This window comes from Copadichromis virginalis, linkage group LG1 (assembly GCF_057382275.1).
Source record: "Copadichromis virginalis isolate Kocher_CV1m ecotype Utaka linkage group LG1, C_Virginalis_male_GT1.1, whole genome shotgun sequence".
NCBI lineage: Eukaryota > Metazoa > Chordata > Actinopteri > Cichliformes > Cichlidae > Copadichromis > Copadichromis virginalis.
Window position 1 is genome coordinate 31,046,356 of NC_140618.1, and position 17,141 is coordinate 31,063,496.

Sequence of the window (17,141 nt, forward strand, 5' to 3'; positions counted from 1 at the left end):
CTTTTCCTGTCCTCGTCTGTCCGTGGCCTCTGCTCGCCCCGTGATGCCCCTCTGCTGTGTATTAAAGCGGGAACTTGTGAATGGCGTGATTGTGCATAGAGTAAAGAGGATGGCAGCTGCTGGCAAGAGCTTATGTGTGTGTGCTCGGCAGTGTGGGTGTGTGCTAATGGTAATCCTGTAGATCCTCATGGCCTCTCCTTTCTATGAGTGTACATGTCAGGATCCAAAAAAAAAATTTGGCCCACTGGCAGATTACATAACAGCACATGGTCTTTGTGTCATAATCTGCCAGATTTTGTAATCGGGCAGATTGCAGAGAGCTGCGCTGAAATGCCTGGCCTTAACTCACTAGATTTTCGAAGGTTCATTTCAGTTTTAGCCCAGAGACGTTCTCAAAGCCTCCAGGAGTTTAAAAAAAAATTTGTACTTGTTGAGGTTAGATTAAGTTAGGGCTGAACGATATATCGCATTTGCGATAATATCGCGACATGATCAAGTGCAATTTTCTAACCGCAAAGGCTGCGATTATACTCTGGACATGTCCAAATTCATGGGCTGCATCCTCCTGAGGCCGCATTTGTAGACCGATTACGTCACAGCGACGCGCCGAAGGCTGTCCAAATTACTACCATATCCCAGAATTCATAGCGCGGCCCAGCCAAACTCCAGTTTCCAGCAATGGCGGCCGCTACTAAGTTTTAAAATTACTCATACTAATCTTTCAGGGTCACAAAATAAACTTTTAACATATTTTCAGGCGAGAAAGTAGTTGTGTAAACATCAAATATCTGCTCGGTTTATCAAGATATCCCATATTTGCAAAAGTGCTTCGACGTTTTCAGAGGCGTCTGCTACCCACCAGCTCGACAGCTAGCCGGGAGCTCGAGGGTTACTGATGCGGCCGAGAACGGCACAACTCCCGGCACATCATTTTCAGATCACCGCGGAGTTTCGCTGCTCGGGTTAAACGTAATATATAAGTCACTTAGACAACCTAAAAATGTTATTGTTGGGCTTTTTTCAGTGTTTTGTTTGTTCGTGAGTAAATCGGTTTGGCTGAGATTAAAGTTATTAGATTAGATAAAATAAAACTTTATTAATCCCCCGGGTGGGTTCCTCCTTGGTTTTCACACAGCTGACTAAACGTCAAACAGAAAACTTATTAAACAGAAGTATGAAACAGTCGAGAATTTACGCCAGTGTCTGGTTATATTTTAGATAGCAAGAAGCAGACGGCCGAGTTTATTAAACTCCACCGAGACAGCGGTGACGCTAATCAGAACTAGACCGTCCAATTTCACGCCTTTAAACTTTAAAGGCGTGTTTGTGTGTGTGTTTATACAATTGCTATTATGTTTGCACTTTATGTGTAATGTTACTGACTGCAAAGATCAGTAAGATGTGTGTATTTTTTATTTATTAGTTTTATTTATTTAATATTATTTTTTAATTGAATGACTGTCTAGTAGTTCACAGATGTCGAAAAACTGAGTGTGGTAAAGCCACAGATTTTTTTTTTTTATATATATTTCTGCAATCTGCACATTGTACTGACTTTCATTTTAATGTTTACACCAGGGTTTCTTGTCAGCACTTTATGCTCAGATGTTTGTAAGCTAAAAATAAACTATTGTGTATGTTCAAATATACTGTTGTGATTGAAGAAGTTAAATAAAAATGTCAGTCATCAATTCATGCATCACCTCATGTCATCATAACAGAGGTCTGTCTTCCAGGAAAGAACAGTTTAAAATTAATGTAATATAGTATTGGCCATACTATATGATGTATTGCTTGTCTTTGTTTAATAATACAGAAGACAAAGACCTTAAAAAATAATCGCATATCGCATCGCAATATTGGGGCAAAAAATCGCAATTAGATTATTTTCCATAATCGTTCAGCCCTAGATTAAGTCAGCTATGATGAGTTGAACAGAAGTTTATTTTTTCATTGCTTTTGTCATGATAACTAAAGAAGTCTGGCTGTTGATTTAGAAGAAAAAATGGCTGATCAAGCTATCAAGTTGTTATTTTTTTTTTTTTTAAATCAACCTTTTTGTTCTTTCTTTTGCAGTGGTAATGTCTTGAATTGGTGGATCCTCCGACACAGTTAAGAACATGCCAGTGCCGGGCTGCTGCTAATGGGAGCTCCTGATCCACCATGAGTGCTCGTGATGGCGTTGGTGGCATGGGCACCCTGGGTCGTCGGCCGCGCTTCGAGAACTCGGAGTTAACCGTGCGCATCTACCCAGGCGCCCTGGCAGAAGGCACAATCTACTGCCCAATCAGCGCCCGCAAGACCACCACAGCCGCTGAAGCCATTGAACGTGTCATTGAACGGCTCAAGTTGGACCGCTCCAAGTTTTATGTTCTGGCTGAGGTGAAAGAATTTGGAGGTGAAGAATGGATTCTGAACCCCAACGACTGTCCCGTGCAGAGGATGATGCTCTGGCCCCGTATCGCACTAGAGCACCGGCCGCTGTCAGGTGGCGAGGATTACCGCTTCCTGCTAAGGGAGAAGAATCTGGATGGCTCGATTCACTATGGTGGCAGCCTTCAGATGTGGCTGCAGGTCACAGAGGAGCGCAGGCGCCTGATGGAGCGTGGACTGCTGCCACAGCCTGAATCTCAGGGTGACCATGCAGATATGTGCTGCCTGCCAGAGCTCAACGAGCGCACGCTGCTGGACAACCTGCGCTCCCGCTTCCGCCAGGAAAAGATCTACACTTACGTTGGAAGCATCCTCATCGTCATTAACCCCTTCAAATTCCTGCCCATCTATAACCCCAAGTATGTGAAGATGTATGATAATCATACACTGGGAGATTTGGAGCCACATATTTACGCCGTGGCGGATGTGGCTTACCACGCCATGCTGCAGAGACGGAGGAATCAATGCATTGTTATATCTGGGGAGAGCGGCTCTGGGAAGACGCAAAGCACAAACTTCCTCATTCATCATCTGACTGCTCTCAGTCAGAAGGGTTTTGCTAGTGGAGTGGAGCAGATTATCTTGGGGGCGGGGCCAGTATTGGAGGTAAGCAAAACATACAGTCACTGGGTTTCAGTCATGCAATGTATACATAAGAGGAACAGGAATGCTGTCACCCATTTGTTTAAGTTCTGTTTAAAGCCTCGAGTTTAGCATTTTTGTCGGACAACATTTTTGTTTTTTTGAAACCATAAGGGGTGAAACTAATTGAGAAACCTTTTCAGTTGCAAGCTAGCCACACCCAAAAGCATACTGTGCTTTATTGTCTATTTTACTCTGTGAGACTCCTATATGGGAGTCATATCGCACATATTGGTCTGTGCGATATGACCAAAATCTCATATTCCGATATAAGACATCTATCATCCCGATAACGATATAAATCACAAAAATGTAACATTTTCTGTAAATTCTGTGAATCTCGGGCAGCTCGACTTGCGTGAAGTGTTTTCATCTGGGCGCTGTGTACCTGGAGTTCAGACTTTTAATAATAATAATAATGGATTGGATTTATATAGCGCTTTTCAAGGCACCCAAAGCGCTTTACAATGCCACTATTCATTCACTCTCACATTCACACACTGAGCAAGCTACGGTTGTAGCCACAGCTGCCCTGGGGCAGACTGACAGAAGCGAGGCTGCCATATCGCGCCATCGGCCCCTCTGGCCAACACCAGTAGGCAAGTAGGGTAAAGTGTCTTGCCCAAGGACACAACGACCAGGACAGAGAGCCCGGGGATCGAACCGGCGACCTTCCGGTTACAGATACGCTTCCCAACCCCTGAGCCACGGTCGCCCCATTTTAACCGATGCATGAAGCTATACATTTTTAGACATAAGTTGTAACGGCCGCCGTTTTCTTTGTACTTGTTACACGGCGTGCTCTAGAAAGCCTGTTCCAACGTTTGAGTCTAAGGTTTATTTTTAGCACCTAACGCTTCTCATCTGTAAACAGTCTGCATACTCTTTCACAATTTAGTTTATTTTGAAAAGTCTCAACAGGATCTTGAGCTTTTGTGAAAGGTTAATATGCAAAACAAACAAGCGGACGGCGGAGCCACGCCATTGTTTTACCGTTGTGGTTGCTAATGACAACGTGTAAAAACAGGCGCTTGTCCGTCAGTAGTGTGGTCATATTAAATATAAGAGAAAGACAGAACTTTAACAAATTATTAGGCCACTACAGGGACCATCAAAATGATGAAAAAATATTGCAGTAAACAGTTTATTTTGCGACACCACAAAACAAACGATGGCGTCGTATGAAACTATAGATGTTTTGATATCATTATCCGATATATATCGTTATATCGAACAGCCCTAATGGGAATTTTGTTATAATGAACATCAATTTGATGTCTGTAATACTTAAAACCTGCATTTGCGACCACACTCTCCTAAGGAAAGTGTTTAACTGAGATCATAAATCAGTCGAGCATTGGGACTTTTTCTCATGCACATCTATACAATCACACTTCTTTTTAGAGTCAGCACTCTTTCTAATGGCCATTAGAAGGAGTGCTGGTTTGTAGAAGAAGTACAAAATGGATCATTTGAGACCTAATCCCCCCCCCACCCAAGAAGATCAGACGTCATTGTACAATTTTTTGATTATGTCATAAAACTATTTTAAAAAAGCTGCTATAACACTGCAGTTGAAGTGTGTTATTAAATACCTGTTTTGCATACAGATCTCAGCTCTCCTGATCATATCTCTGTTAGCTTTGTAGTTTAAATTGATTCTCCGAGATTCTCTCATCCTTGAACTGACGACTTAAAACGTAACTTTTACTCACCTAAAAACTTGATGGCTCTGGTTAATAGAGCAGCCTGGTTGACTTTGACTTTAGCTGAAACTGGGAGAAGAACGTCTGTAGGTAATATTTAACGGTTACCATGTCCACTTTTAATGAGAGGTCGTATTACTCATTGTCACATTGCCTGATCACCTGCTGTTTACACTCAAAATGTTCAGAGCAGTGTTTCCTGACATATTTTAGTATTTCCTCATCGCAGTATAACCAGCTTGACTGTATGACCTTGTTAAATTGTCTGTCAAATAACTTGAATTAAAATATTATGATAGGGCATAATAGATTATGACCCCCCTTTATACAGTGCTTAACAAATACATTAGGTCATGTATCATAAAAACAAGAAAATGCTTATATTTTTAGAAAATTAGAAGCAAGTCAGAAATTGAAGCATAATATTGATGTTTCTGTTAACAACTGTAGATTGACAAGTTAATCAAAAGATATTTGTGCGCCTTGCTTTTTTTTTTTTTTTTTTTTTTTTTTTTTTTTTTTTTAAGCTTGTTTTGTAAAAAGGTAAATTTGAAAATCATGAAAAACAATAGAAATTAAATTTTAGCATTAAAAATATGAGGCCCGCGGGACCTTTTCAGATTCTTGATGCCGTGTTCAGTGCCGTCTTTGACAAAGTTCAATTTTGGTGACCCTTACGTACAGGTGATGTACCCCGAACGTGACACATGAAACAAATGTAAGTGGAGAATGAATAAAAAAATATAAATTGAGGTTTATAATAATTTATAATCGCACACATCGGGTACATGTATAGATACAATGGATCAGTAAAGCAAGATAATTTTGATTGAAGTGCTTGCGCATGCTGTTAGATGAACCATTACATAAACATAAAAAATAGTTTTGTAATTAGCATCACTCTTAATCTAAGCCTGCTGTGGCATAAACCTTACTTTGGGTGGTGGTCGAATAAATTTGTTAAGCATTGTGCGTATTTTTAAAGTCTCTCCCCACATGGTAATTTGTTTCCATCGCTATCAAAGCGAAGTCAAATTGACAGTAGTAGATTAGAAGCCAACTTCAAAGGTGACGAGCAAAACAACAAGTCATGCAACAAGTAGCTCTACACCACATTCATTACCCTGTGTTTAAGCAAGGAAGCTCTAAGGAATGCCATTCATTTGTGCGACTCTGGGGTTAATGTGTAAGCATGTTGAGTTAATCCACAACACGGCAACGTGAGTGAATAGTTTTAAGTGCAGAGGAGCAGCCTTTAATTGTTTGCACAGTAAGATTGCATATCTGCCTGCTGGTGATTAATGCAGAGACTGTAGGTGCGGCGCTACTGCAAAGAGGCTGAAGGAAGGGCGGAAGGAACATCAAACAAAGTCTCCTCAAAGGGATAATTTATCTCATTTCTTTTAAGCTTGTGTTTTAAGAAAAAACACAAGCACATGATTTTTTTTGTTGTGGAAATAAAATCCATGTTAGAGTTTTAACTTCTGTTGGTGTTAATGTGCTATCAGCTTAATGTAAAGAATTTTGAACGTAAACTTGACGTTTACCTTAACACTGCCTGTTGGTTTGGTGGTTATTAGTCTGTTTGTGCTTCTTCAGGAGCGCCACTGCATCTGCTCCTCATCTCTTTGTGACCGACTGTAAAAGGCCACATCTCTTTGGAAGTTGGGTTGCAATTTAGGTATTTTTAGTTGCACACCTAACCTCTTTTGATTATTCTTTCAATTTCTTGACTGACCTTTCCTTCACACTCCCAAATATGTGATGGATAATTTACAGTTTTGGTAATCTGTTTAGAAAATTTAAACAGAGTCTTCTGGAAGCCTTTTTCTTGACACTCAGCAGCTCTTTGTTGAGCATCTATTTTGAAGTAGTAACCTCAATTAACTCAACAATAAAATTTCATTAAAAAGCTTTTGAAACATTTGCTGCTTTTACCCCAAATAAAGTTATAAAAAGTTTTGGGTTTTTTTTTTGTTTTCCTCCTGGAAGTTATCCCTCTGCTCCCATAATCTTTGTAGTGACAGAATATTTCCACAGACCTCAGTTCAGGATTTTGTGACTGCCAAATGTCTCCATTATAATGATTCTGGTTTAAGCTGGTATGGAGGGAAATCCAGTTTTTCTTATGTCATGCCAGTGTTAATCAGAATTTAGGTTTAAGAAACACCAAACAAGCAAATTCAAGTGGAAAGTTTTTTTTTAATAGAGTCTAATGATTTGAAAAATAACAATGGAAAAAATAAAATGATCAGCACCTTGTTGTGTTATGTGGGACCACACGTGGTGGTTTGTCAAATACAAATCTAAGATAATGTGGTGGATTACGGCAATTCAGAGTGGTGACGTGTATGATTGCTTGTATGAGCAGTATAGAGCGCTTTGCTAACACAGATCACAGGTTTACAGACCATCAAGTAAGAAAAGTGTTTGCCGGTGAGTGACTTTAATTTCCTTGCAATGTGTTTTTTAGTGGTGGTAACTGTTGCTTTCATTTACTCTGACAAAAGTAAAAACGTAGTCATTTCCCCTCACACTTGGGCCAGGTCATTTAGCAATGACTCATTTAAAAGACCAGGACAGTGCTCAGGCGCCACGCTAAAGTAAATGAATACTATACAAGGCAGAGCACACCGACATTTTCTACTGACTGTCAGTTGAAGGACAAAACCACCCCGAGCTAGACAGTTTTGTTTTGTTTTTCATTTTCTTTTTTAAACTCGTGATACAGGATATCACTTACAAAGGGGGTTGGTCTGGAAACCAGCCAGCAGCTGCAGTTATGTGTTAAGATCATGACAAGCTCTGTCCCTCAACTGTTTCAATTAATATAACTGAGAAGGAGATGAAAACGCACTCTGTGAGGACATGTTATTCCAGTTAGATAAACACAGCTTGTGTTTTGGTTCATTGTAAATAACCTTTAAAATGAAGGCAGTTAAGAGCTATGACAGCCTTCAAATTTCGGTTAGACGTTGAAGGGGGAATAAATGTATTTCACTCACACTGCCCTCGACAGCTTTGGACTTCATTTGACCCGAGAGATTGAAGATCTCAAGACAAGCATGCATGAAATGGGACAAATGCTTCACCTAGTGTTGATTTTGTGCTTATCTGCTGTCTGTCATTCCTGACGTTTTTTTTACCTTCTTGCGCCATGACTGAGTTGACAGTAAGCCTTAAATTCCTGTTTAATTGCGTATAGAAATTCGCTGTTTGAAATAGTTTGGTGTGTCTTCCTCTTTGTCTCCATGGTGGCACTGTGTATGGTATGGAAGTTTTGACCACCTGTTTTACAAATTCAGTGTTACATGATTTGCTCTGGGTGAAGGTGAAATATTATATTAAAGCTAGAGCTGGGCGATATGAGATTTTTTTCATATCACGATATGTTTTTTTCATTTCAGGCGATAACGATATCTATCACGATATCAGCCAAATAACTATATTTGTAAGATTTAAATGTGCCGTTGCTCACAAGTAAAATGTGAAATAATCAGCAGCTTGTTTTTAAATATTTATTTCCCATAATAAGTTCAACAGGGTAGATGTACTTAAGGAACATGAGACTTTTTCAGATAAATAAAGGCAAATATTGCAAACTACACAAAAGGCAGCCGCTAAAGCGTTTAAGTTTCAAAATAGAACAAACGAAACAGACTAAATTGTCAATTCCACTTAGAAACAAAATATTAATTCTAAAAATAAATCTTAGTTTGTTTTACAGAAGAACAGACAAAACTGACTAACTTTTGTCAATATCAAATAAACTGAGAACTAAAAGGAAATTCTCAATCTCTCCTTGTTGTATAGCTTAGCTTTTCAAACAGTTTTAACAGTTACTTTAGTCTGACAAAAGCCGAATGACGAATTAGCGCTTCCAGTCAGAGACTGAGGCTACGTCCACACGTACACGGGTATTTTTGAAAACGGAGATTTTCTGTTTTCGTTTTAAAAAAATAATCCCGTCCACACATAAAGGCAGAAATGAAGGAAAACGCTGCTATGAACATGCCAAAGCAGCAGGTGGCGCTAGATTCCTAACCGTGCAGAAATGTTGGCCAATCAGAAGTCTAGAAGCCTCGGTGGGAAAAAGTAAACAAAGCTGGGGCATAGAAGCAGAACAGAGTCGTATGTGTGGAGGGACAGTAACTGTGTGTATATGTAAGCATTTAAACACTGCAGAGAGTAGAATTAACAGTAACAGTATTGTAGAAATTCATTTCACCGAAACAATAACGTGGCGCACAGTGTGACGCATGCACCAGTTTATTGTATTTCCAGACTTGCTTTCGGCACAATTTACAGTGCACGCTACTCTGTTTTTTGTCAGACTTGAAATAGCCGAAATACCTTCACACTACGGAACTTCTATGGCTCTTCCGTTCGACAATCTCTCCGGCATTGGAACCATCATCTGTTTTCTCTTCGGTCACGCTCGGTTGGTTTTTCTAGTCGGCACACTCATTTCCTCCATTATGCGCTGGCTGCTTCCCAAACAAACACATGTGCGGCTTGGCACTTGTGCTGTACGTAGCAAGTCACGCGACGTGACGCTGCGGCTGTGATTGGTTCAGCTCTGCGCTACTGAATTTGGATCGGCCGACCTTTTTTTTTTTTTTTTTTTTTTTTTAAGAGGACAAGAGCGGCGAGGTCTATCGCGATAGCTTAATTTCTCTATCGAGTAAAAGTTATATCGCGATACATATCGTTATCGTTCTATCGCCCAGCTCTAATTAAAGCCTATTAGCTCTTGTCTGCTTGTTCTACATTTGTTCAGGGGTACTCATCAGTAATGATGGGTTAGTGCACAAAACTGAGGTCAGCAAGTGCTACATAATAGTTTTACCTTTCCTCTCAGCTTTTGTGTCCAATGCATCCTGGGTAGATGAATGCTGAGGATCAATCTTCCTTCCTTTCTTTTCTTTTTCAAAAATGTATCTGTACTTTGGCTGTACTGTTGGTTACTGGTGGTCAAATGTCATCTGTAGTTTAACTCCCAAACAAGCTTTTAATCCAAATGTAAACCTATCAGGGCTTTAGGGGAATGATGTCTGAAGTAGGTATAAAAATGTCAGATAGGCTTAACACCTCCAGTTAAACAGCATTATTGCTTTTTAACTGTTTCAGCATATTACTGTTTATATCTTTTTCCTTATGGTTTCCACATGTTCCATCTCTGTCACGTCCTCTTTAGAATTGACTTCTTAAAAAATCTGAAGGATACCTGTACAATGTTTATACAGTAAAGCAAGTCGGATCTATGATTGGTCTTTTCATGATATTGATACAAGACAGTTCTGTTTCAGAGACTAAATGCCTGAAAGAACCAAGGAGTCATGGTTATTTGACTTGCACTTGTCAAAAGTGAGTTTAATATGAGCTCAGCTGTCTGCTGAGGGTCAAGAGGGAGATTGCTGGGGTTACCTCAAACCGACCTCTCTGACTGAACATTATCAGCGCTCTGAGACCAAGGAGATGTCACAGGGCATCACTGAAGGAACACAGCTAATGGTGTGTATGCAAGTAAAGTGCTTCAGGGACGCTTTAAGGCGCCTGAGCTCCAGGGCACTGCTGCTGGTTTTGCCAGACCTCTGTGGACAAGCAAGTGCAGGAGCTCCTGTTGTGCTCCTCTGTGTTCCCAGCCAAAAGAAACAACCCCACTGTGAGTCATCCCAGGTCAACAGTTTTACCGCTCAGCATCTCTTTTACTGCTACCTCAGTACACTTCTGCACTCGCATATTTAATGCAATCTTCCCAGAGCCCCCACTAATACAGAGTAGATTAGTATGTATTACAGCTTCTCCTAAACTGGGCGGGGTTGAGTGAGATTTACTGTGCCCTGAAAATGTTTTCTTCAGACTGTGAAGTTGGAAAAAAAGAAGAGAAATGGGAATGATTGAGCACCATTCATGTGCACTATCCCGCTGTTAAGTATAAAGTTACAGTGCTGTGTGTTTTATTCAGGTTAAACGACGGTCAACAGTGTAATACTGGCCAGTTTGGTTGCTTATACAGTGGGATTGGCCCATGGGCTGTATTCCTGATCGAGTAACATGTAAGGTGTTTTTCAACTGATACTCACTGGACTTTAGTTAAAGTTGTCAAAAAGTAAGCTCATGTCTTTTTGTTTTTTCCAATGGTGTGGGATTCATCACACATCATATTTGCAATCATCTCAAATCAGTAAACCTTTTCTGTTGTCTTTTCTGTATCATGTGGCTATTCTCAGTGGCTCAATTACCTTTGATTGCATGTATAAAATAATAAAGGTGGACAGATTACCTGCACTACTTAGTAAGATACGTTTCTTATCTCGTCCAGCGAATCACATCCTTCCTCCGCCCTCTGTAATCTTTCTAATTGTCATCTCATAACACCAACTTACCAGGAAATATCTCATATCCATGTTACTTTACAATTCACATTTTGTCATCTGAGAAGCTAGTGGAACAAATGTTTAGTGGGCTTTTAACCTCCTAAGACCCAAACTCTTCCACTGCATGCATTTTTTATTTCTCTTTGATATTTGGGCATACTGGGGCCCGATGAATGTAAAAACAAAGAATTACCAGATTTATTTTTTTTTACCTTTTTGTTTTTAAGAAAAATGAGAGCCACATATATTCATTTAAAATTTTGATAGAACAGTAGCAGTATAATATCCTTGTAAGTGGATATCAGGCCCTTGTAGAGCAAAATTGAGTATTTTGGTCTAAATAACCCAAAATGTGATGTCCACATATGCAGATGCCAGGTCCTAGGAGGTTAAAATTTAAGTGTGATATTGTAGAAAAGGTTGTGTTTTTCAAATCTATAAATTTTTGTCCACTTCTTTTTGTCAGTAATCTGTATGGTAGGTTTTAAGGAATTTTGAATATCTGAAATTTCTACATTTAAAGGTTTTGTTAGAGTAGATGTGTTAATTAATTGAGACCTCAATATTGATTAAAATAAATAATAAATCAGCCCAAATATAAGCACCGATGAAAGTAAAAAAAACTTCTGAAAATGTATATATGTATATATGAAATGTAACACATCTCATATATACATATGATTATTTTTATGTGAACACATTTATACACAGAAAAACTTATCAAGACATTTTCGTGTTCCCATGTTTACATATAAACAGTTTCTCTTCAGTGAGTCTCTTCAATCAGTGAGACAAGAGTAAAATCTGACTCATTTAGGTAGGACCAAACCGTTGCCTAAAATGACAACATGTTATACCAAGTAACTAAAGGCAATATTTAATAACTTATTTGTTTTAAAATTAAAAGGAAATTAAGGTCTTTCAATTTTTGTCCTTTTAATAGTCAGTCATTACTTTCAGGATTCATTGCGTTGCATTTTGTGATGATATAGAGAATATCCGTGTGTTTGTTTCTTTGGCCGTCAACTCCACACAGCTACTTCTGCCCCTAAAGGTTCTTATCTATGACAGATATTATGACTCCATCGTGTTGCCTGGAAACCACCTAGCAACGGGCTAACCCTCCCCCCCTTCTTTTTTTTTTTAATTTTTATTTTTTTGCTATATATAGTATATGAGTTTTTCTGTGGCGTGAAAATGACAAACGATGGGGATGTACTTTGTTTTTCTAAAACGCCAGTAAACATTCCTGCAGCCGAACACAAAAAATTATACTTTTAAGGAAATTCCCTCAACTTTATAAGGTTTAGGTTAACTGAAAGCAGTGAGTTGCACTATTTTCTGTCATTTTTTTTGGGATCTGTGTTTAAAAGTTATTTCTTCAGCTAGTTTTGTGAAACGAAATTTAACATGAAAACCAGTAATCAGAAACCACAGACTTTATTACAGCAGAATTTTTGCTCAGCCGGACAATGAATGCCAACAGCTCCAGCTGTTACATTTCACTTTGTGTTTATCTCACCATCCTGGTGCCAAGCTCCTATTTTTCCCTGAAACTGTATACACCAGGACTGCTACTAGTGGCTGGGATAAGAGGAGTACATACCGTTCCTGCTTTGTCAACTTGTGTGCACAAAAAAGATACTGCTTCTGACTCTGGCTGTAGCAGTGAGAGGCCTGCGGTTACAAAGAGGTTTGGTAGAAGCACATCAGTTACAAAGGGCTCACAGTGATTTGTTTGACTTCTTAGTGTTATTTGTGCTGGACCGAAACAAAAGTTGAGATTGAACTTTTTACCCATCATCCATTTAGATTTGCTGATTGTTATAGAGGTGCAGATGTAAATATATCTGTACTAGATTATGGATGGTAAACTACATTTTTATTTTTTATATTTTTAGGGCATTTGTAGTGTTGCGCACTATCGTGTCTTCTCTCTCATTACACTTTTTGACCCATCTAGTCGCTCATCAGCAGCAGACGTCTGCAGCAGCCCAACAAAGTGCCTGTTTGTGTCCCACACAGCCTCTTTATTTATGCTGCGGTTTGCCAGAGTTTGCAGGTGCTTCGTCGGCCACGTACACACTCACACACCACAGTCAGCACTTGCTATGAGACTTTCCAGCTGTTCTGCTGTCCCGACTACACCTGCATCAGTGTGCCACACATGTATATATCGATGGACAGAAAAAGCTTTATTCTGTTTGACGTAATAGTCACACTGCCAGACACAGTCATTCTGTATTTTGAGGTCTTTAATGGTTGTGTGGACAATCGAAGACTCTAGGAAATGGTGATGACGCACATTGTCAGGTGTGAGAATATGGTAAAATTGATTTAAAGTGCCTGTTTTATTTCTTCTGGTTCTAAAAAACAAAAACAAAAAACAAAACAAAAACTCCTAGGATACATGATCTGTGTGCTTCCTTTTGTTGCTGACTTTGTTGGCCTGTAGCCACCTAGATGTTGTTTATTCAGGTCATACCATAATAGTGAATCTTAGCATACCTTCCTAATTACAAAAGCAGATTCTGGGGCACCACCTGTTTCAGTGAGTATCAGGGAAATCTCTTACATAAAGATTGAGAAGCAGCGCTCCACTCCTCACTTCAGTTACATAAATCCTCGCAGGTGACCTCTGCTGCAGGATTCTCGTGATTTCTGTGGCTTGTGGTCATCGCGCTTCCCACGTGTCCAGATGTGCTGTAATGAAACTCAGCACTGCACACATCTGGAACGCAGCAGAAAACTTGAGGGATGTCACTCCGGAGTCATGTATTGAGCATGCTGGCGAGACACGTCCTGCACTGCATATTTTCTGGTATTTTGGCTTAGTGTGTGCCAAGTTGAGGAAAGTCCAATTAATTTTTTTTTGTCTAAATGGCAAGAAGTCAGTGTGAATTAAAGTTTAAGAAAAGAAAAGATTTGACTTTTGGGTGCATGATAAATTATCATTGCATCATTGCAGGAAATGCACAGGGAAATCATCATCTTCCTTATTCCTGGTCCCCATCTTCCTGTCTTGGCCCAGAACTACAGTAGCGGTCTGTGTATCTCCTCTGGCCCGTCCCAGTGAGAAGATAAATGTCACTGTCAGGCTAAGAATAAATTGTTGTACTCTGGGAAAGTGGCCTGTGGTAATGTGAATGACTCATTAACTCTCCCAAACAAAGATTCTGAAGAAGTGTTGCGGTGCCTTTAGTAAGTGTGGAGATTTGGTTCCCCTCATGACTCCTGCTCACTGACCCGAGGCTTAAATCATTAAGGGATGTAGACTGAGAAATACAGCTTCCTGGTACACTGATACACTGACTTTTCCCTTTGATGTGGATGCACACTTGTTACTCCTTATTTTCTGTCATGCAAGCAAGGATTTCACTTGGTGTTTGTCTCTTGTTGTAACCCCCCCCCCCCCCCCCCCCCCCCCTTCATTTGTAGTGTCTTGGTAACATAGGTCCATAAATGTACAAACATACAAAAAGACCCTGGCTAATTTCTAAATTTGCACTAAATTTTTAAGTCAGAAGTGCAAATATGGATTCATTTCTAAGTTATAAGTGTATATGTTACAAGCAAATGGTAACATGGGACCCGCCCTGGCTGAATTAAAAGATATGACTTTGTGTGCTGTGAGTCAGATGCTATTAACATAGTCATAATGACAAAGTAACTTCATAATATAAGCCTGGAGACTTGGAAGTGGATGGACATTGTAGGACTGGCACGGGATTGGATTGAGTCCTGATGTTTGTGTCTCTGAGATCTAACTAATTGGATTGACCTCTTTTCTTCACTGACCATGTGCCCTAGCTTTACTGTAGTGATTCTGCTAAGTCACTCCCCTCACCTGCAATCTTAGCCTAGCGCTGGATAGCTAATGCTTGACATGTGACCTACATATGAGCGTGTTGTGGATAAGACCACCTGTTTCGACTTTGCTCCAACGTGGCGAGCTGTGTAGACAGAGCTTTACCTATATGGCTGTGGCTAATGACAGACCTGGAGAGTACAACTTTGTCTTTCTTGCAAACATGCACAGCAATAGAAATCTGTCAAGCTGTAGTTGAAGATTAACTGGCCCTTGAATACCTCACTTGAGACAGCCTGTATTGTTTTTTTTCCCAAGAATAATCTACAAAACAGGTAGCAGTATGCATATAGATTTGCAGTGCAAGTGTAGTGCTTCAAATGGGTTTATTAGGCAAATACTGACAATTCAAGTCTAATGTAAGGAAATAAAAAATGTATTTGAATCTGTGTGAGGAGGATGGTACTTGTACTAGCACTTTTCTACTCTGACCACCAGTTTAGTCCATTTGAAGACCCTTGGAAGTTAATTCTGTTCATCTGGATGTTGTGTTTTTAGTGGAAGGAACATTTTATCACTCATACAAGTGACTTCTTCAGTTTTTGAAAAACATTTTAGTCTGTACTTTGTAGGCTCTTTACCAATCAAACATATGCACTCTCCAGTGGATGCTTTGGGGTTGATTTGGAGTTCATTCTCTTGGCCAAGGACACTTTGTGTGAACCAGAAGAGTCTAGGATCAAACAACCATCTCAGATTATTTATGGATGAGAAGTAAAAAAGAGCCGCCAGGTGCTAAAAAATAGACCTTAGACTCAAACGTTAGAACAGGCTTTTTCCCGCAGCACGCCGTGTAATAAATAGTCACAAAGAAAATGGCGGCTGTTACAACTTATGTCTAAAAATGTATAGTTTCATGCATCGGTTAAAACACTCGACTCCAGCTACATGACGCGCAGCTGGAAACACTTCACGCAAGTCGAGCTGCCCGAGATTCACAGAATTTACAGAAACTGTTACATTTTTGTGATTTATATCGTTATCGGACGATAGATGTCTTATATCGGGATATGAGATTTTGGTCATATCGCACAGCCCTAGGTTAGCTGATCACATTGCCATGTGCCCATGGTGTTCACATCTAATTTCTATTAAAGATATACATTTACAGAAAAAGATTGCAAATCTAGCATATTAATTTGCAGTGGACCTCATTTTCATTTTTTGTTGGAAGTTCCTCACAAGACTTTTTCACTGGTGTCGTCATCTTTGGCTTTCTCTGCACAGTACAAAGAGGAGAAACAATCTAATCTCACCCCATCTCACAGACTTTATTTGTCTGACAGCTGGTAGTTAGCACAGAGAGCATAAAAGATGGATGTAGCTAATGTGACGCCACCTATTCGTTTGTGAAGCCCCGTTTTGAAGCCTGGAGATGAGGATGTTTTTGAAACTGGATGTGACATTCATGAGCTTGCTGTGAAATTGGCTCATTGGCTAATGACTTGTCAGTCACAAGTTTGGAGAGTAATCCTCCTATCTGACTCTTAGAATGACTGAAATGTATAAATCTCAAAATAAGTGACTGAGTCCATGAACTCAATAGAAAGGTGTTTTCTGAGGTCCAGAAATTTCCCCAAAAGACCAGATATTTTTTCTAACTTCAGGTATAACCCTCAGTAGCCTTAAGAAGGATGCAGGTTTGAGGTACATTTACGTTGGCTTCACTGTTCAGACTCATAAGGGGCGTCTTGTGCCGTCTATGATATTGAGCAATACAGTCTTCTGTTGTTGTTGTTGTTGTTGTTTGATGGTAGATAGAAACTGTTGTTTTGCCCACTTTTAGCTGTGGGCCAGACTAATGAAACTCCCCTGTCTGTCAGTGTAAAGAAGTTGAACTGTAATTCAGTCCCTATTATATCTTGAAATTTGAAAAAGAAGTGCAGTTTCAATAGTATGTTTTTTTTTTTTCTTGTTTGTTTTTTTTAAATTATCATTATTATATTAAATTAATCTTTGTGCTTACATTGTGAAAAATAAATGTGTTGCTCATTGACTGTCCTGTAATTTTAAACCAATGTTTTTGTTATTTTCCCCCCAAAAATTAGTTGTTTTTTGTTTTGTTTTGTTTTTTTGTTTTTTAGAACTGTGGTCCCATGTTTTTTAAAAAAA

The 17,141-nt window shown here is 39.5% G+C and overlaps 1 protein-coding gene across 6 annotated transcripts in view; it reads left to right on the forward strand.

The window, feature by feature from the left end:
- The window catches only part of myo9aa (myosin IXAa), a 97,560-nt gene that overhangs the window by 18,843 nt on the left and 61,576 nt on the right, over nucleotides 1-17,141 (forward strand). For all 6 annotated transcript variants that reach the window (XM_085459183.1, XM_085459205.1, XM_085459199.1 and 3 more), the window contains exon 2: nucleotides 2,077-3,039. In XM_085459183.1, the coding sequence (XP_085315309.1) occupies nucleotides 2,164-3,039 (876 nt within the window). In that variant the 5' untranslated portion in view covers nucleotides 2,077-2,163. The remainder of the gene's footprint in view (nucleotides 1-2,076; nucleotides 3,040-17,141) is intronic.